Source organism: Girardinichthys multiradiatus, chromosome 20 (genome assembly GCF_021462225.1).
Source record: "Girardinichthys multiradiatus isolate DD_20200921_A chromosome 20, DD_fGirMul_XY1, whole genome shotgun sequence".
Lineage (NCBI taxonomy): Eukaryota > Metazoa > Chordata > Actinopteri > Cyprinodontiformes > Goodeidae > Girardinichthys > Girardinichthys multiradiatus.
This window is the reverse complement of record NC_061812.1, coordinates 31,511,854-31,536,745: the sequence shown is the minus strand read 5'-3', so window position 1 is coordinate 31,536,745 and position 24,892 is coordinate 31,511,854. Positions and strand designations below refer to the sequence as shown.

General features: G+C 40.8%; 1 protein-coding gene across 3 annotated transcripts in view; it reads left to right on the top strand.

The window, feature by feature from the left end:
* Positions 1-24,892, top strand: part of srgap2 (SLIT-ROBO Rho GTPase activating protein 2) — a 79,986-nt gene that overhangs the window by 12,298 nt on the left and 42,796 nt on the right. For 2 of the 3 annotated variants that reach the window (XM_047347617.1, XM_047347616.1), the window contains exon 2: positions 24,170-24,362. In XM_047347617.1, coding sequence (XP_047203573.1) covers positions 24,170-24,362 — 193 coding nt within the window. Of the gene's footprint in view, positions 1-22,633; positions 22,796-24,169; positions 24,363-24,892 lie in introns of those variants that run through there. The other variant, XM_047347618.1, reaches the window with a different exon arrangement.

Here is a 24,892-nt window from a genome sequence, read left to right as displayed (position 1 = left end):
TTTTATAGGGCTCTGAGTCCAGGGCTACATGCACTCAAAACAAACATTTATGTCAGTTGCACCCCAAACAGGTATTCTTTGGATGTGCAGTCAATGGGCTGTTTTGCACCATTTAAGCACAGCGGCTGGCTAATGCTGCTTATTTGCAACCTCCAAAGTGGGTTATCTGAATGATTTTTTTCTAAGAATCTGGACCACTTGATCATCTCTAGTTTAAATTATTACAGTTATAGTTGGGTCGTAAATAAAACTATTTAATGAAAAGTAAGTCGAACTGTGAATATTCTTTTAGTTCTTATTGTTTTTAATAAGTCCAACCAATTCAGACCAGTGATTGATAGATGAATCTTTTCCATCAGAGTGCCTCTCCTTCAGCTTTTAGCCCACAGTAGTTTATAAAGACCATGTGCCTGCCTGCACTGTGGGATACCCCTCTCAGATTACTCCTTTCGCCCATCCCCTTTCCCTCCCTTTGCTTCTTTCCTCCCCCTACAGATTCCCGACTCAGTCCATGTGCTTCAAATAGAGTGGAAATGTGAACATCCCATCCCTTATACATGCACACACACATACTCATTCCTGTTGTTCAGTAGTCCATTTAGCACAGGGGTTACAGTGTGGCGGGTGGGTTATTTCCTGATAATACACTTTATGATTTGTTACATCTAATGGAAGAAAGTGAGAAGTTTATTTCCATCTAAACCTGTTCTGAGCTGAAGACCAAGAGGTTCTTTTTAGAAATATGAAAAGTCCCAAGTGTCAGGGTGATGGAGATTTTCACAGAGAGAGGAATAAAGAGTTGAGAGGGGGATGAGGCTGAACACAAAGACCCCTTCCATCAATCACTTCATCACATTTGTGGCATAGCTGTTTGACACAAGTATGTTCTTGTGACCCTCATCACTCTTTTTTGTTCTTTTCTCAGAATCTCTTTTCTCTTTCCAAGACAGCATTCTGTATTAAAGGTTGCTGCCCATGACACATCTGCCCATACACACAGGCATTGTCTGTGTATATGGTTGCAGTGAGGGGGCAGCAGTCTAAGTGACAAGAGAGTGAGAGGAGCTGTTGTTGTGTGCTGGTGGGGTTCCCTATCAGGAATGTGGTGGAGGGAGTTTCCCATTCTGGAATGGTAGATTCCATAACATGAAGGTAAAGCATTAGGAATTATTGCGGCCCCATTTGCTTGGTATTGTCTTGTTGAGAAACTGAATAGCAGTTATAACTCAGTAGAGCTGTTTATTTTGCAACATGTGGTAAGTTTTAAAGAGATTATGGAGTTTATATCAAGCGGGTGCATCACACACGTAAGCATCATCTCCTTTGAACAATATTTACACAATAATATTGACATTGCATGGTTTTCTAATATTGGTAAAAGGTAATCAATCAATAAAACTCTTTGTAGAGCACCTTCCATACAAATGTTTAACACAAAGGGTTAAAAATGTATTAAAATATTCAGACAGACATAAAGAACATGCTTTAAATTCTCAAACTAAGTAAATTAAAATGGAAAAAATAGTTAATAGAACAGTTATTACAATCACACAATCTGGGAACAAATTAATGTTTTTATTTTTACCTACAGGTCCTTCTCAAAATATTAGCATATTGTGATAAAGTTCATTATTTTCCATAATGTCATGATGAAAATTTAACATTCATATATTTTAGATTCATTGCACACTAACTGAAATATTTCAGGTCTTTTATTGTCTTAATACGGATGATTTTGGCATACAGCTCATGAAAACCCAAAATTCCTATCTCACAAAATTAGCATATCATTAAAAGGGTCTCTAAATGAGCTATGAACCTAATCATCTGAATCAATGAGTTAACTCTAAACACCTGCAAAAGATTCCTGAGGCCTTTAAAACTCCCAGCCTGGTTCATCACTCAAAACCCCAATCATGGGTAAGACTGCCGACCTGACTGCTGTCCAGAAGGCCACTATTGACACCCTCAAGCAAGAGGGTAAGACACAGAAAGAAATTTCTGAACGAATTGGCTGTTCCCAGAGTGCTGTATCAAGGCACCTCAGTGGGAAGTCTGTGGGAAGGAAAAAGTGTGGCAGAAAACGCTGCACAACGAGAAGAGGTGACCGGACCCTGAGGAAGATTGTGGAGAAGGGCCGATTCCAGACCTTGGGGGACCTGCGGAAGCAGTGGACTGAGTCTGGAGTAGAAACATCCAGAGCCACCGTGCACAGGTGTGTGCAGGAAATGGGCTACAGGTGCTGCATTCCCCAGGTCAAGCCACTTTTGAACCAGAAACAGCGGCAGAAGCGCCTGACCTGGGCTACAGAGAAGCAGCACTGGACTGTTGCTCAGTGGTCCAAAGTACTTTTTTCAGATGAAAGCACATTCTGCATGTCATTCGGAAATCAAGGTGCCAGAGTCTGGAGGAAGACTGGGGAGAAGGAAATGCCAAAATGCCAGAAGTCCAGTGTCAAGTACCCACAGTCAGTGATGGTCTGGGGTGCCGTGTCAGCTGCTGGTGTTGGTCCACTGTGTTTTATCAAGGGCAGGGTCAATGCAGCTAGCTATCAGGAGATTTTGGAGCACTTCATGCTTCCATCTGCTGAAAAGTTTTATGGAGATGAAGATTTAATTTTTTAGCATGACCTGGCACCTCCTCACAGTGCCAAAACCACTGGTAAATGGTTTACTGACCATGGTATCACTGTGCTCAATTGGCCTGCCAACTCTCCTGACCTGAACCCCATAGAGAATCTGTGGGATATTGTGAAGAGAACGTTGAGAGACTCAAGACCCAACACTCTGGATGAGCTAAAGGCCGCTATCGAAGCATCCTGGGCCTCCATAAGACCTCAACAGTGCCACAGGCTGATTGCCTCCATGCTACGCCGCATTGAAGCAGTCATTTCTGCAAAAGGATTCCCGACCAAGTATTGAGTGCATAACTGTACATGATTATTTGAAGGTTGACGTTTTTTGTATTAAAAACACTTTTCTTTTATTGGTCGGATGAAATATGCTAATTTTGTGAGATAGGAATTTTGGGTTTTCATGAGCTGTATGCCAAAATCATCTGTATTAAGACAATAAAAGACCTGAAATATTTCAGTTAGTGTGCAATGAATGTAAAATATATGAATGTTAAATTTTCATCATGACATTATGGAAAATAATGAACTTTATCACAATATGCTAATATTTTGAGAAGGACCTGTACTTATTTCTTTGGACTGGAAGTGATACTTAGTGATTGCAAGGTCCATCGCAGGGCAACACAGAGGCACACAGGACAAACAACCATGCACATACCCGTTCATACCTAAGGGTAACTGAGAGAGACCAATTAATGTTGAACCCTGGACCTTCTTGCTGCAAGGCAAGAAGGTCAGTGCTACCAACTGTGCCACCGTGCCGCCTCCAATTTGTAACCATTTGTTTTATTATGTTTTCAGAGTTGACAGTCTTATTTCATATCCAAAACAAATTTCCTGATTGAATGAAAATACTTTTAAATTTAAACCTACCAGGTGTATGAATAATTGAAGGCTTAACTGTAGGTTGAGATGAAATGTGACAATTGATTCAAAACAGGAGTACAAATTAACCTGCCGTAGTCTAACAAAACAAAAAAAGTCATACTTGTACTGTTGGTTTTGCATAGAAAAACAGCTATTGTACCTCCTCACATGTTAACACTTACTACCCATTGTTTTCAGCCCCCCTTTACTTACTGAAAACAGCCAGGAAGGCTTTACAATGTATAAGTCAGGTCCCTGGCTGTATCCCTCTCCATTGTCATGCTCTGTTGGGATTGACAATGTTGGCCACTGTGCCCTGAATGAAATACATCGCTGACATAGCTTACATTCTGCATGGTCAATATGCACCGAGCACAGCTGTCCTCCGCACAGCTTCTGCAGCATTTTGAATTAATGAATAATTTGTTGTTTTCTGGTGGAAAAACAGCAGAATGTGTCTGTTTTCTAACAAAAGGAATGAGGGGAGATTCTAGAATTTCTGTGAAAGCATAAGAAAAGTGCTTTCCCCTGTATAGTGAGAGAGAGAGAGAGAGAAAGAGAGGAGTGTTCACTTGATGTTTAGGAGCCCGAAAGCCAGCAGGACTCTGCAAGATCAAACAGGCTTCCTCTGCGGATAAGAAAGATAGCCTGGCAGGGACGGAGAGAAAACATGAGTTTGGAAGGGATAAAGGAAAGCAGGAAGATGGCTCTCAGCAGCCGTTCAAGCTGAGGATGACTGTAAGGCTGTGAGCAACAATCCCAACCGACTTACTGTAGCTGATCATTCAGTGGTCTGTTTACTGAGCCAAATTCAGAACAGGTGCAAACCATATGGCTCCTCCTCCGATCTGCTTCCCCCTTTGACCTCTTCAGGCACAGACTTTCCCTAAATCTGCTGATGGTTCTCATACTTGGCACCACATGGGACTGTCACTGTGTGTTTTTCTGACAGCTTTGGCCATGAGAGAAGGACCGTGATAATCATCAAGAGTGCAGGGAGTTTCATCTCCTCAACCCGAAACTCAAAGGCAGCATCAATAATTTAGGCACAGATTGCAGAGGTCTGAGCTCCACAGAGCACAGCTGATTCACTTTTTTGAAATCACTGCATTCCTCAGTGTTTATTCTCCTCTTAGTCCATTAGTATGCCCTAAATTTTGCCTGTTACTGTTTCTCAGACAGGTTTCCACCAAAGTGAAGGATCTATCAAACCCTCAGTTTTTCTTGCATTGCTCAGTGTCTGCATATATGTTTTTCCTCCCTGCTACGATGTTTTCAAATCAGCCATATTGTTATTTCTAGTTTTACTCTTTGTTCTTAAGGAGGCAAAGAAGAGTCTTTAGAGAGGATGTGGAAGGAAAAGGTGTGTCCACCCACACCGTTGTACTCTATTGTGTTGCACTGATTCCATCATGTCCTCTCTCTGATCAACACGCACTCGATGTGGAACCATCGACTCCTTGTCCCACTATTCTCCATTTAGAGTGTACTCTCTTGGTATCAGGGCTGTCCATTCCTGAGCATAGATAGCTTTGTTTAAAGCTATCTGTGTGCAGGAATCGTCAGCCCTGATACAAGAAAAACACTAGCCCCAGGGTCTGGTCAGTGAGCTTCATGTGTTTAAAGCTTACTGACCAGGCACCGAAGTTAGTTTGTGTCAATGGTCAGGAAGCCTGAGATAATAGGTTGTATGAGTGGCTTAAAAACATAGAAAAGATTGAGCAGGGAGGTAGGGATACATTTTGGAAACCTTTGGCAAAAGTAGGTGTTTGTGAGAAATTGGCTGGTGAAAAATCCAAATCTTTTCCCTGTCAGTGAACAGACCATATCTTAATGCTAACAGGACATGCTAACCACAATATGCTACGGTGCTGCAGCTGTCACTGAATGAAGAAGACTCAGAGTTAGCTATTGTCAGTATAAGTGAGGTGTTTAAAAAAAATAAAAGAACAAAGCAACAGGTGGTAGAAATTATAAAAAGGAAGCTGCATTTTATGTGGTGACATGTAAGACAGTAATTACAAGCAGGGAATAATAATGTTGTTGACCGACTGTCTTAGTCTGGACACGGGATTTTTGGATCAAGACCAAGACAAAAGCTGCAACATCCTATTTTTACTGCAATTTACAGGAGGTTTGAAAGTCCAAGCTGCATTTAAACATTTGCACCAAAAACTACAGGGGTTGGACAATGAAACTGAAACACCTGTCATTTTAGTGTGGGAGGTTTCATGGCTAAATTGGACCAGCCTGGTAGCCAGTCTTCATTGATTGCACATTGTACCAGTAAGAGCAGAGTGTGAAGGTTCAATTAGCAGGGTAAGAGCACAGTTTTTCTCAAAATATTGAAATGCACACAACATTATGGGTGACATACCAGAGTTCAAAAGAGGACAAATTGTTGGTGCACGTCTTGCTGGCGCATCTGTGACCAAGACAGCAAGTCTTTGTGATGTATCAAGAGCAACGGTATCCAGGGTAATGTCAGCATACCACCAAGAAGGACGAACCACATCCAACAGGATTAACTGTGGACGCATGAGGAAGCTGTCTGAAAGGGATGTTCGGGTGCTAACCCAGATTGTATCCAAAAAACATAAAACCACGGCTGCCCAAATCATGGCAGAATTAAATGTGCACCTCAACTCTCCTTTTTCCACCAGAACTGTCCGTCGGGAGCTCCACAGGGTCAATATACACGGCCGGGCTGTTATAGCCAAACCTTTGGTCACTCATGCCAATGCCAAACGTCGGTTTCAATGGTGCAAGGAGAGCAAATCTTGGGCTGTGGACAATGTGAAACATGTATTGTTCTCTGATGAGTCCACCTTTACTGTTTTCCCCACATTCGGGAGAGTTGTGGTGTGGAGAAGCCCCAAAGAAGCGTACCACCCAGACTGTTGCATGCCGAGAGTGAATCATGGGGGTGGATCAGTGATGGTTTGGGCTGCCATATCATGGCATTCCCTTGGCCCAATATTTGTGCTAGATGGGCGCGTCACTGCCAAGGACTACCGAACCATTCTTGAGGACCATGTGCATCCAATGGTCCAACATTGTATCCTGAAGGCGGTGCTGTGTATCAGGATGACAATGCACCAATACACACAGCAAGACTGGTGAAAGATTGGTTTGATGAACATGAAAGTGAAGTTGAACATCTCCCATGGCCTGCACAGTCACCAGATCTAAATATTATTGAGCCACTTTGGGTTGTTTTGGAGGAGTGAGTCAGGAAACGTTTTCCTCCACCAGTATCACATAGAGACCTGGCCACTATCCTGCAAGAAGAATGGCTTAAAATCCCTCTGACCACTGTGCAGGACTTGTATATGTCATTCCCAAGACGAATTGACGCTGTATTGGCTGCAAAAGGAGGCCCTACACCATACTAATAAATTATTGTGGTCTAAAACTAGGTGTTTCGGTTTCATTGTCCAACCCCTGTAAATACATAGTTTATATATATTATGACAGCAATGGTCTCATTGGTTTTGTCTTGGTCTTGGACTTTCACCTCCCTCAAAATCTTGGTCTTGTCTAATCTGTCCCTACTACCATAAAAGCAATATATTGGCTGATGATGCTGTGTGAGTTACTGTTCCCCTACTTAATCAGGTAAGTAGAAACCCCCATATACTCAAATCATTCACAAAATTATAATCACAGCCTAAAAGGCAACAGGTAATATTTGTCAATTTACATTTTATTAACTACATGAAAGTACAACCTCAAAAGAGCTTGAAAAGCGTTTGAATTTGGCCGTTTCAAAGATGCAGGGACCATGAATTTAACAACTTTGTTTTGCAACTTATAATTTGTGTAACTCTTACGGTTTTGCTAACATTTAATAAGCAATAAAACCAACAACAAATCTCCATTTGGGACTTTGGAAAAGCTTTTTTAATGGGACTTAAAGAACCTTCTCAGCTGAAGATGTTTCCCTACTCAACAATCCTGTGTTCAACCTGACAGCAGCAATTCATCAGGGGAGCGTTGGTGTGAACATGCTGCTGCAGGTTCTGGTGAGAAGGTGAAAAATCAACCAGAGTCTCCATGTTAAATAAAACATTACAGAGCATTAAGGCTCATCAGAAGCCAGAAAAAAATACTATGCAACAGGTTGTACTAGTTTGGTGGACATTTTTGCAACTCTAAAAGATTAATCACAGAGTTTAATAAAACAGCACGTGTACTTCAGTGTCTTTAAAACCTCCACATAAATTAGTCCAGTGGGCTCAACAAGTCATTGTTTATTCAGCTGGGACATTAGGACCTGTATCTGATGGTGCAGAAAGTTGCAGTGTGTCCTTGTGAGCATCAGGATGGGATACTCTCTGTCTCAAGGAATGGTACATTTGAGCTGTGAGTAATAGTACAAATAACGAGAAAGAACAATTGCTAAACAGCCGAGTGTACATGTGTCAGTACAAAGACTGTGGTTGCTTTGTGTCAGGGCATCCTCGGGCTGCCTATAGATGAGCTGGAAGGGGTTGACAAACCTCTCATCCAAGTATGAGGTCCCACACATTATGTCAGAGATTTATGGAAGGTCACAGTCATTTAAAATTCTGCTCTGAGTGGTGTTGCTCTTCTTCAAGAGCTCTCAAACTTTACGTTCAAAGGTCCATATCAGATTTCTTGTTAAGGTCAAAGGTCTAGAACAGCTAGTGATGAGCATATTCCTTTCTTTAAATTTGCTAAAACAAAAGGCAGTATTTTCCTACAATAGTAAATTTTGATATGGGCCATATGGGCAGTTACCCATGGCGCTAGTAGAAAGGTACCACCAGATAATAAGATATATCTGTCAGTTGTGCTCTGAACAAGTTTTCTCTTGCCTTTCTGTATGGGAAGAAATGTTGCAATAGTTTGGTTTCAAATTGCAACAATATAACCCAGATATTCCACACTTTTCCCTTTCTTTTCCATCATCATGATGATCCTACTTACCTCTATCAGGGCTTTAGCATCGAGGTAACTAATATCTTGATCAGACGCAAGCATAAAGGAGAATCAAAGCCAGGCCCAAAAACGTATTGGAAAGCAGAGTTCTAATGCATGCGACATGTCATGTAATAGCCAAATATCATCCATGCAGATTTAAGAACAAAACTGAGCAAAACTGGACGCACTGATGTTGCATTGATAATTGTTCTTTTTGTAACAGCAACTAACTTCCTCTCTGTTTTGATATGACTCGTTAATATTTCGCATTGTAACATTGTTACCTCGCCAAGGAGGGTGTGTTTTCACTTTAGTTTTTTTGTCTGTCTGTCTCTGTGTATCTGTCCGTCTCTCTGTGTGTGTTAGCAACTTTATGGAAAAGTTACGGACAAATCCTTGTGATTTTTCTTTACCAGAGATGCGTCTTAGCCCAAGCAAGAGACATTTTAGTGGTGATCTGGATCCAAGATTTTTTTTATCTATGGTGTCAGTTACCCTACCTTGGGTGGCGGAGGTATGCAGTCTCTGACTGTCTTGTTTCTTTGTATTCCAGTTACTACTAATCATGTAAACTCAAAGAAATGTTGCTTTGCTGCTCGATAAACCAAGCACTATGCCTTGAACGCCATAATGCTTAATTGTTTGTGTTATAGCAGCGTCGGTTGAGCCTCAGCTAAGCGACTGGATTGACTGCTGCTCTACTGTGTGAAGATCTACTCTGCTCTAACATGAGGGTACCATGAAAGCATATAGAAAATCACATGGAGAGCTCACAACCACCCTAATGTACTGTTGCATGGAACTCTAACCCTAGCCTCCTTCCTTTTGGATGCCGCTTTTGTGTAAATGTTTTAAAGCAGCTCTGATTCACTGACTTGTCCTTTTTTAGACCTTAACGATGTGTGAAAGGTTTCTGATGAGCCAGCCACTAACTCTACAAGTTCCTGTTCTTAATTTCTTTTCTTTTTAGTTTAGTGAACTCATGCTGATTTGGATAATATTCTACCTCTAAATGCATTTAAACAGTTGTATTACTTTGCTAAAGCTTAAACGCATCTGTGCAAGCTCACAAAAGCAATATTAGGTAATTGCTCTTCTCTCACATCACTGCATGTAGTGCAGAAGTATTATCTTATAAGAAGTGTGTGCTACTGGCTGGGAGACAATAATGAGTGTAAATCTGTTTCACTGTCATATTAAGCCTGCTGAAAACCAATGACCTGTGTACAATCTTATTTCCTGTCTTTTTAACTGTGTCTAAAATACCAAAATATTCATTAATCGGCTGAGCTTTTTCATTGAGAAATCGAAACAGAAACTGGGTCTGAAATGGGTTTTAACCTGACAGTTTGTGGTGAACTGAACTGCTCATTTCTCTTTTCAATGCAACCATCTTATATTATCACATGATAATGTTTTACCACAACAATTGATAATCAGGTTATATATTTTTTTGTTTCCTGTTTATCGGTGGCCTTGTCTGCACTTATAATCTTTTTAATTTCTTTAAACATTGGCTTTGTGTGTGGGTTGATGCAATTGTCACTTTTGGTTACGATGACGGCTGATTTATTGTTTTTGATACGCTGAATAAGCAATAGAGAGCAGAGCAGTAAGATTTTATTTGGATTAAATTATCCACAAACTAAACCAGAAGAACGGGTTTATTATGGTGTCTGCCTCTTTTGGCTTTGTTGATGAATGTGTAATGTAAACCACTTGATTCAGAGCTCATCTTTTTATCCCTAGTTGTCTAGAAAATGAAGTATGTTTTATGCGTGCTTAAGTTCAAAGCTTAATAAAACAGTTTTCAAAGAATTCATAAAACACATGGCCCAGACCCTGTTAAATTATTGACCAAGCTCAACTTCTGGAAGGAAGAATAAAAGTGGTGATCGCTTCTTCACCTTTTGAGCAACAGGAGAGCAAAGTTATTTTGTTGGGAGTAACCAAATGTAAAACCAGATAAAGACAGAAAAACAACAAACAAGTGCAAAATGAGATCTGTTCTCAGTCAAATCTCTTGTTCCATCATTGTGCTGCTTTGTTGCAGTACCTTTTCCTAATTTTCTGCTGAGTTAGATTCCCTTTCCTCACATCTTGGCCCAGTTTGTCTTTTTTGTTCTACTCCATTGTCCCTGCAGCGCTCAGACAGATGTCTCAGTGGATGTGTGTGGAGGTGGGAATGCTGAAAATGGTCCACATTTTACAAAGAAGGCAAAGAGAGAACTGCATCGCTCAACCAGTCACATTCATAACTCTTTCTGGTGGGCAGATACTGTAGGCTGGAGCTCTGATGTGCTCCCAAATTTTCTGAAACTCTTCCCCAGGTGCAAAGTTTCTTCTGTCTGCATGATTAATCTGGCTTTGCAAACAATCTATTGTTAGAAGTTTGAGCTTGGTTTTGGACATCCATAAATGCTTAGGATCTGAGCTAGTGTCCTAAAGGCTGACAGAATGGATATAAAAAGTCTACATCTGTTAAAAAGCAGGTTTTTGTGACTTGCAATTGGATTGTAAATTTCAAAAGCTGTCCTACATATGCATGGTATTTGTTTTGCGCAATTAACTTGAAAACCCACCAAATCTATTCGTATTCTAAAAAGCTACTAAAACATGGTTGCAGAAATTTGCACATGTTCAGTCTTTGTTAGGAGCTTTGCATGTCACATCTTCACTTAATATTTAAACACTGCCTTGCAAAAGTTCTCCAAATCTATCAGTTTGTCAGGACATCTCTTGTTCAAGAGACGCTTCAGATTTTCTGTCAGATTAACTTCTGAACTTTTTTGTAATATCTGGTCTATATTCCAGAGTTCTCAGATTTTTATTTTTCTTTCGCAAACTTTTGAAGCCAGAGCCGGTCAGAAACCTCCAAATGTCTTGTTTTTTTTTTTTTTTACAAGTTCTGGCTTTAAATTTATAAGTTCCATTTTCAAGAAAATTGAAAACAGAACCACGCGTAAATAATCGTGGACAGGCCTGTGTGTATTCTTTTTCAATAATACTGTGGGATTACAGCTACTGGAAAATTTCTCTTATCTGTTAAATTAACTTGCTGTTGCATAATTCTGCAGGATGTTTTTGGCTGTAAAATCTGCAACACAAATACAATTTTGCATTTGTAGTCTTTTAACAAAATGTTAAATGACTTTTTTCCAGAAGAAGAGTGCACACAGTCATCCACACTTTGTTAATAGAATTAAAACTTGAACATGGGGCTGCACGGTGGAACAGTGGTAAGCACAGTTGCCGTGCAATAAGAAAGTGCCAGGTTTGAATCCCAGACTGGGTTCGTTCTGCATGCAGTATGCATGCTCTCCCTGTGCATAAACTGGTGGCATGTCTATCGTGTGCACCCTGCCTCTCGACAAATGCCAGCTCAAGATGGTTGCCTGCGTATCTCCATAGAAAACGGATGGATGGACTTCAACATGAGTTGCGTTGTTTTAGGCACATCATATGTCATTGTAGGCATGAATTAGTCCAGCCATCTTTGCATTTTATCTCAATGATGGATGGAATCATGTACCCAAGCTTTGACTAAATGGGAATCATTTCTACAAGATTGTTGGACATTTAATTGAAGTGCATCAGAAACACAATCTGTCCAGGGTGTACCCCGCCTCCTGCCCATAAACTGCCGGAGATAGGCACCAACTTCCCTGCAACCTACTATGGAAGAAATGGTAGAAAATGACTGACTGATGGCATCAGAAACAGTTCTTCACTCAGTTTAGTAACTGCTTTCAAGACTCAGAACAAACATTATAAAGTGGGTAACATTTGTATGTTCCTTTAGCTTCTTCCACTGCAGTTGATATTACGTCGTCTTTTAAGCCTTCCCCGCTGGTACTGAGAAAGTTGAATTCAGTCCCAAAACGGAAACGATGTGACCTCAAGGTGGATTTGCTGATGCTATCTTCTGTTTTGGGTCTCGCCCCTCATTTGATGTAACATATCCCTTTGCTCTCTTCTCGTGGTCTCTTTGCCTTCCACTGGTGTTCAGATAAAAATCAGTAGCCATTAGCAGATATGTGTCACTGCCGAGCCTCTGTTCTCACTCTATCTTTTCCATCTTTTCTATTTTGCTACAGTCATTTGCTGCATGCCGTTGAAGTTTAATGGAATGTTGTGATAAGAATCTGCTGTCTAGGGGCATACATACCAGTCATGTGGGCATAGCTAGTGTACTTTTCGTCTTTCTGTGTGACTCTTGTGTGCTTGTTTACAGTCCCAGTTTGATGCTCAGACTTCAGTCAAGTTACACACTGTGCTCTTCTTCAGATCACTGACCCTATTCGCACCTGGCAATAAAATGCATCCTGACTTATTGCGTCGAGATGAACGCATCTAGAATGACTGTCTTCAAGCCACCTTCAGGTGTGGCTTTAGCACTTGTAAATGACCTGCACTTGTATAGCGATTTATCAAGTCAGAGGACTCCAAAACACTTTACACTACATTCATCCACCTATGCATACACACATTCACACACTGACAGTGGTAGGCTACATTATAGACACACCTGCCCTGGGGCAGCTTGACAGAAGTAGGGCTGCCTTACAATCTGAGCCACCGGGCCCTCTGACCACTTTTAGGAGGCAAGGCAGGTGAAGTGTCTTGCCCAAGGACACAACGACTGAGACGGATTTGTATCTGCGCTAGTGTGGGAGTCTGAACTCAATCCGTTATGGGAAAAAATGAAGATCCCACTGACGTCCGGCATGACGCGACTCTTCTCATACATTAACATTATTCGACTCTAAAACAAATAAACAGCTATCTGGAATACCCTATGTGATTTCTTAAGTTAAAGTGTTTACTTATTGGAATTCTCAATGTTTTATGGGTTAAAATATTTAGTGTCTGTGCGCTGAAACTAAGACTTCTGATGTCAGTCATTTTCTACCGCTTATTCCATAGTGGGTCGCGGGGGAGCTGGTGACTATCTCGAGCAGTCTATGGGCGAGAGGCGGGGTACACCCTGGACAGGGACTTCTGATGTCATATTATTTATTCTTTTTTTCTTCTCTTATATCATAAGTCTTAAGCTAGGCAATTTATCCCTTGAGGAGTTTGTATTAGGACTGCACAACATCAGGAAATATGCTATTGTTTGGGATGATGATATGATCTGTGATAAAGTTATTTTTCACCAAGGAGTTTTATTGCATTTCTGCTTGGGGTTCACAAAAAACATAGACCTCAAATAGTGAATAATGTATCCAGATTCTGGGGAAAAAATTAAAGTCATTACTTTCATGTCAAAAACATTGTTAATGCCCTCCTAAAACTTTTTCTTCTGCATTAAACAACAAGCTTCACCAAATATATTACTGGCATAGTCAACCGGAATGCATGGTACCTATACTATTTAATTTAAGCCACTGAATATATTTCTGATCCTACAGAAACATCAATAAACCTGTTCATTTCTTGTTTGTTGCTCTGCTGACAGCACACTCTGCTGGCAGCACACTCTGTGACGTGGCTGTTTATTTGCCTGTAAACTGGGTAACTGTGATCCGATCACTGAGGACGGATTTAGATGCCAGGTGTGAATGGTGGTTGTTAGGTTTGTCTATTTACATCCTCATCACCCAGGGTGCATGTTAATACCAAGGCTACTAATGTATCTTGTAGAGGGACCTTTATTGGCACAGGCACAGCCCTGCACAGCCATCAAGGTTACTGTGACTCTTTGGTGAAGGCCAGAAAGATTCTGGGGAAAAGATGAAGACAAAATCAGACAGAGTGATGCACCTTTAATGAGTCTTAACACATCCATTCAATGGAGTCATGACAAGTACCAACTTTTTGAAAAAGGTGTGATCGAACCTTGAATCAGCCAATGATGGGTCTTCACATACAATTTGTCTACATGTAACCACCACTATATGAGTGCAGCTATGGATAATTCTTCTGATGCCTGGTTGATTGAGCGTGCACAGTCTAAGACTGTCGAGGCTCAATTAACGTAACTACACACACCATCAGACAGACCTCTCTTGCAGGCAACACACACACACTGGGTATGCTTCTTCACTTGCTTGTGTTGTAGATTAGCCAAATCCCCCGACTGGTTGTTAAGCTGATTAAGGGGATTGTTATGCACTGGCCATTCTGAAATACTAGTAAGGGTGCAGACATAGATTCACGGAGTGGGGCAGCTCAGCTTAATATTTCCTCCCATGTTTGCCCAGGTCGGTGTATTGTCTTTGTGTGTTTGAGGGAGTTTGTCTGAAATCTGTCCATACCTCCTCAGACAGATGGCATAGATCACTAGCGGTCATGGTTTGAATCCCTGCAGCAAACCCAATGTGCATTTATGTGTGTGTGTGTGTGTGTGGGTGTGTGTGACAGAGCAAGAGACAAAATGAGTTGAAGGAGTGAGAGACAGAGATGAAGCCTGTTGGAACAGACGGAGGCGCAGATGGTTACGTCCAGCAGAGACAGGAAATTGAGGTGACACCAGGTGGACGGTATCCTCGAGGATCAACCGCATGCATAAGCACTCACAAGTTAGCCTAAAGGCTACTAATCCATCTTATTCAAAATGGCTGGTCTCAAATCTTTGGAGGTGACAATTCATTTCAAAAGTTCATACTTTTCTAGACCTAAGTTTCTAGATAAATTTTTTCTGCAGCTTTTATAACATGATGGACTTGGTTGGCTAAACATTGAGTGGCTCCATCAATAGTAGTTTTATGTGTTGGCTCCACAAATTGCAAAACAACACAATGAAAATAGCTTCTGATTTTCAGAATGTGCATCTGCATTTCACTTTTTTTTGGCATCTGGAGTAACTTATACCAGCTCTGTTTTAAAATCGGTATCCCTTGTAGTTGTCACAAAGGATTGGAGTATCGTACAATAAGTCTAGATTCAGTTGTAAACTTTGGTACCTCTATTTTGTAAAATAAAAATATAACATGTCAAAACATAGCAGTTGTTTTGCATCTTTACCAGACGCCATTAAAGGACCACGGGTCCACTTGAAGGTGTCCGAAAGTTGTGAAACGGCCCTTTTTGATTTTTGAATATGTGTGTGTTCAGTCAAAAACTAAAAACAAAAATACTGATGGGTTAAATGCTAAAATGAAGTTGTGGCAAATCAAAGATAATGGATCTCATATAAATATAAATCAATGTAAAAACCCCTGTAAATATTAAGTGTTATTGCTTTTGGTTCCTTTAGAAAATTAAAGATGTGGGAAAATGTTTTAATACAAAAAATTATTTTTTCCATAATTATTCAGACCTGGGAAGTGGTTAAAGAAAATTCCATATGTTTTCACACAATTTGAAGACTGTGAAGTAATCCTGTGTAAAATAGTGTGTCCAATTGCTTAATGCAGAAACACAACTTCCCTGTGTGATGATTACGTTTTCCTCGAAACAAATGTGCCAATCTCTGTTACTTCCTGCACGACCTTGTGATTTTAACCCACTGAAGACAACGGTCAGTTTGGAGATCCTAACTTGTGGTTAAAAATGACAGTTAATCTGATACTCTTACTACCAAACATCTTCTAATTCAATATTAGTTTTATGAAAACCGTTTACTTCTAGTTACTGCAGCATCCAGACAAACCCCTCCCCCAGTGTGTTTTTCAAGACTGGGTTAGTAGAGCAGGCAGTGGTTGTGATATGGGAATAAGAGCCATTTAACTTTTGATAAGCTATATTTCATTATGCATGAAACTCCCAGACCACCACCTTAAGTCCCCCAACATGCAACCCCTCTGCCAGCATACGAGATGGAGTCAGCGCACGCAATAGCTTATAAAAGCTACTGGTGTTAGCAGGTACAAAGAGTTTCTGAGAGACAAAGGAGGTGCTTATAGAAAGACTTTGAGAGGTGGTGTATTAGATGAGAGATTAGTTGTTTACATGTTGTTGTAGATTTTTCAGTGCTCAGTCAGATAGTGTATTGTTGCAAATGTTTTACGGTAATTAGTGCAAGTGCCAGGCATTTAGCACAAGAAACCAGGGGGTAACATAGATATTTTATGACAATGTGAATGTGAATTATTTTGAGCGGTTATGAATATGTAGTATCTTACTTACTTTAGGTAAAACAACAAACGACTTCAGATCATACAGATGACTTATGGGACACAGACCAAAATCAATTTTTGCCAACTTATAGCAACTCCAGTATTTTACAGCAGTTTATAGGTGTGTAATAATGCCATTAACTTATGAAATGAGATGATACATGATGCTGGGATCACGAGAACAACACAGGGTGCAGTTTTAGCCACATTTATTAGAAAACTAAGAATCTAGATTTTTTTGTTTTAAAATATAAAACTTCCACAACTTTACTAAGTTTTCAAAACAGAGTTATCAATGTAGAATAATTCAGTCTAGGTTTGCCTTTGAAGTATTGCAGTTTTCAGGCAAGAACCCCATCTAGTGTGGTCCTAATGCTAATAATTGTTGTGAAACCCTCCTTTGCTTAATAGAATTATCTCGTTTAAGATTGATTAGTTTACGTATTTTGGACTTTGAACTAAAACTGATTACATACACAGCAGAGTAATCGAAAAACAGCGAAATAATCCTTTACTAAAGCTGAGAGTTACATGCATAAGTCTTTTTTTGCGCTGCGAATCGGAAGCCATCTTCAATATCATTATCCAGCTGCAGTGTGCAGCAAATATGTCATGTCTGCCATTCAGTTATTGTTTATGGCTTTGGACCTGATTAGAAAAGTTCTTGTTTACGGCGTTTACCAATTTTGCAAATGCTTCTTCCTAAATAGCAGAGGAAGCCTGCCCCATAACCAGGTCATAACTAATAATGTTCCATGTAAAGTGTTACAAAACTGTTTTAAGAATGACCTAAATGGGAAAGTGTCCAATGCAAAAGTAATATGGTGTGAAAATAAAAAAAGTTCACAGTAATTTAAGTAAATGTTTTTGTTGTTGATTTTTATGGTGCTTTGCTTTCCATCAGATAGTTACTAGAGACAAAATGGTGTAGAAAATTGAGAATTACAGTTATTGCTTGCATGTGTGTCACAATTAGCATGAGTTATCTAAATTAGTCTGTTCTTTCTGCATTAGTCTTTTGCTGATGCCCTTTTCTCTCCAGCTCTGGATAAAATGTGTCGCAGTCAAGTAAAGGGTTAATAAATCCCTGAACTGAATGGGGTGTGAAGTTGTGCAAAGGAATTTACCCCTGCTGAGCTCTAACCCTCACAGTAACTCCTCCTCTCACATGGAAGATCTGTTGGTCAAAACTATGCTGGAATTATTCTAGGCTTACTTAATTTCATAATAATTTATTGTAATATTCTGCCACAAGTGTTGCCTAAATTAACTGTAATCTGATAGTTTGTCTTCTTATATTTAGGTATTGACATAATTTCAACTTTCTGGATGTCAAAGAAAACTGATTCTCCTCTATAATCAACCATAGCTTGCAAACAAAAGGAAGGTAGTGCTGAACGTTTGTAACGTTATTGTTTCTTTCAGGTTTCACAGGTTCTCCCCTCTCAGAGTAAAATATATTTTATCAGACAGACTAATTTAATTGTCCATTTATATAGTTTAACATAACTTATCCAGAGTACACTAAGAAAAGTGAAATTCCTCCAACATCTATCATAACTTTAAAATAAAAAGAGTGCTTAAGGTGGATTATGTTGTCATGACTCATATTATTCTTCTAAAACTTCTTGCCATGCCTATAAAGAAGTCTAACATTTCTTATTGCTTCTGCTAAGATTTACACAACTGTAAACATTACAGGAAGATGAAAACATGGGTCATGGTAAACTGTTAAAAAACTGTTGTGGGAGAAGCGAGGTCACACCATGAAAAAACAAGCAGAAGCAGAGCTGAATGGATGCTTTAAAGAGTCTCGTTTCAAAGATGGCAATCCCTTCCTGGTGGAAATCTTAAACAATCTCATTGCCTCATCTATTTTACAATTCGTTTTTCCAGTGGGTACACAGTTTCATTGCGTCATGTTTGTTTGTTTTCTTTGATGCTTCCACACCATCCTAAAAGCATTCTTCAGCTGTCTGTTCTCCATTAGGAGCCTGAGTCAAAAGTCCTAAAGTAACAAAGAGAAGTCTGGAACTTTCCCATTCTAAAACCTTGTGTCCTTTACTTATTGATGGCAAAGTAATTTTTTTCTCAGTTTCTTCCCTGCCCCTCTCAATCTCCTTCGCTGCACTGCACATTTTGCGAAGTGGTTTGGCTACAGCTGGCATTTACATGTGTTTCAGTCGCTAAGCTTGTTCACTTGCATCCATGAGACGACACTACTTTTCCCCATGTGTGAGAAAGGAAATGCCAGCATAACTTTAATGTGTACGTGTGTGTGTTTGTTTTTAGAGGAAACATCCCAGCCCAAGGAAAAGACTTTGGTTGGAATCCTTCCATTCCTGCAATAGTTTTTTCTCCAACACTTACTGTACTGTAACTCTATCTTTTCCTCTTCTCCCTCCTTACTTGGTGTGTGTGTGTCTGTGCACTCAAGCAGAGATGTCTGGAACCAATAGATTCAACCCTGATCAAGAGTCGTATTAGAAAACACTACTTGCAACCTGAGGCTTTACTACCTAGCCATTTAAATTGCCTGAAAAAAATACAACCTGCAGACACAAGCACTCACACATTTGTCCCAGTTTCCTTCTTCATTCTGGTTTCAGTTTATATTAGTGACCTCCTTTACCACCTGTTTTTTGTTATTTTTTGTTAGGGCATTTCATTTATAGGCGCTCACCTCAGTCGTTCCCCCTTATCCTGTTTACTACGTCATACACATGCACGCTTCCTGTAGTTGTTTTGGTGTAACCACCCCTTGCTTTGCCCTACTCTGTGCTCCCTGCTGACACTAAACCGGTCCAGCTGACTTCCTGTCCCTCTGTCCTCTCTTCCTGCATGTACGGGGATGAATGGACATATTCACAGTGACGCAGTGCCCGCCCTCTTACTCACCCTTTACACTACTTTGTGTTTCTTTCTTCTTTTCTTTCTGCTTCTTTCATTCTCATGGGGACAATAGCATGAGCTCACGGTGGTACAACTGAAAACCATTGCCACTCCACCCCTCCTCTTCTCTTTTCCACAGCTCTGTAGTCTATGCTGCAGTATCAGCCCCCGGAGCAACACAGACCAGGCCTTACTGCATAAACATGTTGGGTATGCGAGCTTGCACTCGCTAAACCACAAAAGAAAGCAAGGAGAACGGCTAATGTTATACCATGCTTGTAGCTACATCACGTGGTCCAGTGTCTCTGATTTCTTGCATGTGTGATATACCATGGCTGTCATTTGTTTTTAGCTGTCTAGGGTTATGCTCACTTGCACTCAGAGTTGGCGGGTGCCTTTATGGAGGTATGGAGCAGGGCTTCTGTAGATTATTTTACCTCGTGCTGAGAGCTCGGTTCTTGAAACAAGGATTATGCAGTAAAATGGCTCTTAAAAGCTGAATAATGAGCCAGCCATTTAAATTAGGTGTGTTTAAAGTGGAACCAAACCCCATGGAGAAGGATAACGCCACCCCCAGACAAATTTTTGAAAATGCCACTAAAGTGGGCGTTGCCAAAAGACACTGAGGGCACGGCCAACTGTGGGGATGAGCAGAGAGGGTTAAGCGTGGGTGTTGTTTGGAGGAAGAGGGGAAAGTGGCAGCTAGCTTAATTTGGTATACTGAAACATGGAGAGTGAGCAGACGATGCTGGTAGTTTCACCACGGATAGATCTTTTGAGGTGGAGGGTTTTTCACCCCCATTGTCACCGGAGGTCAAGAGAGGCTTTAAGGAGCCCAGCGGGCTTGAGCCTTATCAGTTCGACCTGCTGGCTCAAGGCGCTGACTCGGCGATGTACGAAGCTGGTGCTGCCGAGGCGGTGGAGGACCAATTCTAACACCTGTCTCGCTACGGGGGCGTGTGTCTAAGTGAGACGCTTTTATACGTGTCTATAGTGAGACGCTTTTATACGTCACATGGCTGTGACGTAGGCATGTACCAAGCTGTACCGCTTAAACCGACAGGAAAATTCAACTGCAGTAACCACCATTCAACCCAAAGAGGGCAGCACTAAGACAGTTTAGAACAATTATAGCAGAATTAAAGAAGTTTACATAAAAATGTAAAACATTGCACTGTAACTGTGTGTGTGTGTGTTTATATGTGTATGTGTACCGAACGGGCTGTGTCCATAATGTTTTCAGATATGAGGAGACCTTTGAGCAGCATGTTTGTCTCCTGTATGTATGCTAGAACAAGAGCAGAATCCAGGTCGACCATCTCACCTGTCAGCGCCAGCCAAAGCAGCCTGAAGCTTTGGGTGTAAATTTGCTGCAAACCCAAACCGAGCCAGAAGATGTAATGTTGCAGAAAAATGTATTTTTATCTTTCGTGTTATGCCTTCCAAAGAGGGATGGATGTCAAATAACTGACTGTGTTGCAGCATTTTTGTTTCCTTTTGTGGTTTGTTTTTATTATATCCTGGCCATGCGTCTACATAGTTGCACACAGCCATACAACAGGCTCTGTTTTGCTTCGAGGCGACACAGACTAACACCCTTATAGGCTCAGCCCACTTTGAAAATTAACTGCAGTCATCATAATCCATGGTGGTAATGCTACTCTGTTGTGGTTAGTTGTCTCCATCCATCATATCCTTGTTTTCATCTTTGTTTCCTTGGGTCAGACTAAGAAAACAAATCCAGGTAAATGACATGCCAACTTGTGCTACGCCTACACAGGTTGACAAAAAACAGATGGTTGTAGTTAATATAAAGAAGTAGATGACAATACTTTCTATAGCTAAATGATTGATGTATCTTGCTAACAATAACATTCCTGCAGAGATAACCAGCTGTTTTCAAGGTAAAGAACGCTTTTCTCTTTGTTTACTGCTGCTGGTTAAAAAAGTGTGCATTGTATGCTAACAGAGGAGGTGAGACACTGGAAGGCAAGAAGGGAGGAAAGGGAAGGGGAGAGTAGATTCCCAGAGCTAGATATTAAAACCTGCTCTCATCTGCTTGGAAAATGTGACAGAGGGGGCGGGAGTGTGGAAGCCTCACATTCCGCTTCACATCCCACTGTGGACTTACTCCACTGTGGACGACGGCCATTACATATGAACAAACAGAAGACTTGCACCAATTGTTATTACTTCTCTTTTTTTTCTCATAATCAACATGTGAGAAGTTAATTTTACCTTCAGTTTCACGTGTTGGTAAAACATGTGATGATAGTTAGGGACATGTACTTTGATGCATAAATAGAATCTTGTAATTCCTTAATTTTTTGTTTGATTCAAAGCTAGTGCCTCAATTGAGGAACCTGCAGCTATTTTTATTATTCCATTTCTTTCTCTCATATGTGTTATTGTTCTTTATATAAATTTTGGGTTTGGTCAAAATAGAACCTGGTCGGACTTGATAGAATCAGCAACAGGAAGGAAACGCCTGATCAGGTCATCTCTATGAGGAGCCAATAAAAATTAGTTCAAGAGTGAAGGGTTTAGGGTTAGCTGCGTCACACAGCTTTGTACCATTTAATGTGAATGCATGGAGTTTTAAGTGTTTCTGAGGCTAAGGGCATGCCCTCCATATTTTCTTCAAGAAGTCCTTCAGAAGTCCCCTGCAGCTGTCTTCAACATGACTGCCACATGCTTTCTGTCCAAATCATGCACCCCATATTTACTGGATGGTCTGTTTCCATCCAAGGCGTTGTGCGTGCGTTGTGTTGTTGTTGTTTTGGATGGGCTAATTACAAGGCCACCACCATCTCGAGGTTTTGTGTCACAGCCTGAAGAGGCGGGACTCTGACTCACTCCCCATCATTGCCTGTACAGCACAATGAGTAAATTACACAAAAACACGTACATGAACAGACTCCAAGACAATAACACATGTTGTCAAAGCAAATCTTCACACCAGGTCATTAGCAGACACAAACAGTGTGCATGCATGCATGCATGCATTTTATTTGAGCTTTGGTTCTGCGATGCTACAATGTTCATGGCTCTGTGGCCTTCTAATCAGCAAAAAAAGGACTGAACAGCCTCTGGGTGAGTGACAGGACGTTTAGGTCCATGTCTATGGGGGCGTGAAAGAGGGAGAGAGAGGTGGGAGGAGCGGCGCAGTCACAGACAAATTTAGATATTCCACTTCTCTTTGTGGTGATGAGAAACTGCACTCTCAGCTGGTAAACACAAAAGCAGCATCACTGCCGGCGTGACAGGCGGCTGGTTCCGGGGGTCTGAGCGAGTTATGTGGCTGAGTGTGACTTAGGGGGGAATTCATACTGCAGCACTGCAAGGATGGAGGCCAAAACTGTCCGATTTCTCTACAGCCAGCGTTGTAAAGGTAAGAGAAGAAATGTGTGTTGTTTCTTACCTCAAGAAAGGATTCATGCTACTCACTGTTGGCAGATTTTGAAGAGAGCATAGCATTGATCTGTCAGCTGTCAGAACTGATTTAGTGCATGTGTGGTTGTGTCTTTGATTTTACGTACGTTTACATGTAGATGCACGCATTTTGCAGTGGTCTCTTCCCTGCAGTAGGCAGCACTCTCCAGGGGATGTTTGTGTTGCCAGTGATTGAATGTGGTTTCTGAGTGTGTCTGCACTGAGTGTACTCTATTAATTTGAGGCCAGGCCAGACCAGACAGCAGCAGTGCAGGAGGGAACAAGGGACGAAGGCAGGAGGAAAATGAAAAGTGATAAGCAAGGATAAATGGCTGCCTCTGGAGATGCAAGAGGATATCTGATCTCTTTCACAGACACATGAATACAGTTGGTTGTAAACCCGATGATGCACACTCATGCTCTGAGGTTCATGCTTCATGAACTAGTGGGTGGGAGACTGACTTCAGCCAAGGCTCCTGGCTTTAGGTGTTTTTGGTGTTGGATGTCTTGCACGCTGGTGTGTTATTTATTGTAATGATAGTCCTACTTTACCCTTTGTCATAGATGCATCGCTTGTTGCATTGGTAAAAACATGTCATTAAAATAAAAATAAACTTTTATGTCAGAATTTCAGGAAGCAAACATTAAATAGAGTTCTGTGAATGTTCTTCCCCCTCACAGATTTACACATTTAAGTGCTTTATTTGTCGCACTTAAATGTTTAAAATTATCAAACAATATTAATATCAAATAACCAGAGTAAATTCAAAATACTTTTTTCAAATAATGACTTCATTTATTAAGAGTGAAATAACCCTGGCCCTAAGTGAGAAGATGATTCTCTGATTTGTTAAATCATGAATAAAACACTTAACTAACTGTGATAAATCACACTTTTTTACTTCAGTTCCACTAACCAGACCCAACCTGGATTATTTACTGACCTCTAGACTCAAGACATCCCCAGCATAGAACCTGGCAACATGAAGTACATGAAGTACAAAAACATTATATATACGTAAAAACGTGATGGTGGTAGTATGGTAGTCTGGGGCTGCTTTAATGCGTCAAGACCAGGACAAGATGCTGTAAAAAATTGAGGTTTTGGTGTGGCCTAGTCAAATTCCAGACTAAAATCAAATTAAGATGCTGTGGCATGACCTAAAACAGGCCATCCATGCTCAAAAACTCTCTAGTGTGTTTGAATTCAAATAATTCTGCAAAGAAGAGTGGGACTCTGCATAAAGTACTTTGTAACACCTAGATTATAGCTACCACAACAAGGTTAACAGAGACTTTTAGCTCCATATTCCTGTTCTTTCTACCTTTGCAGAGGTCCGAGCCCAGTTGGTGGAGCAGCTCAAGTGTCTGGACCAACAATGCGAGCTGAGGGTTCAGCTACTCCAGGACCTGCAGGACTTTTTCAGAAAGAAGGCAGAGATCGAGATGGACTACAGTCGCAATCTGGAAAAACTGGCTGAAAGGTTCCTCACAAAGACGCGCAGCACCAAGGACCATCTACTCAAGTATGTAGTGCAACAGTCACTCAGTTTGCAAACAATTAAATAGAGCTGCAGGTTGGTGCTTTGCACATGTAGGTTTGTGCCAAAAATAGCCAGTCTCCTTATTTAGCCTTTTTGAGCAACATAGTGTTTCACAGACTGCTGGCTTCCTTTCTGAGAAAATAGAGAAGCAGATGAAGCGGGCAAAGAACTGAAACAAAAAATGGCACAAAGAGAGGTGACAGAAGTTGTAATTATGCTGTTGAATTTGGACCTAAATCACTAATTGTTTCCCGCATTGATTTACTAAAACAACATTTTGACAGTGCATGATTTATAGCCTGTACGTAGATTTTCTTTTCAACATATTCTACATCCTGAGAGAAAGGTTGCATATGAAAGATGCGGAATCTGCTGCCAAAAATGGCCAGGTGGTGTTTCGGACTATTTTGTAGCGTCTTGTCGTAAAGCAAACCTTTGCTCAAACATGGGCTCTTTTTCACAACGTCTTTCTCTGTCTGTGACTTCTATTTTGTTTTTCTCCTTCCATTAGC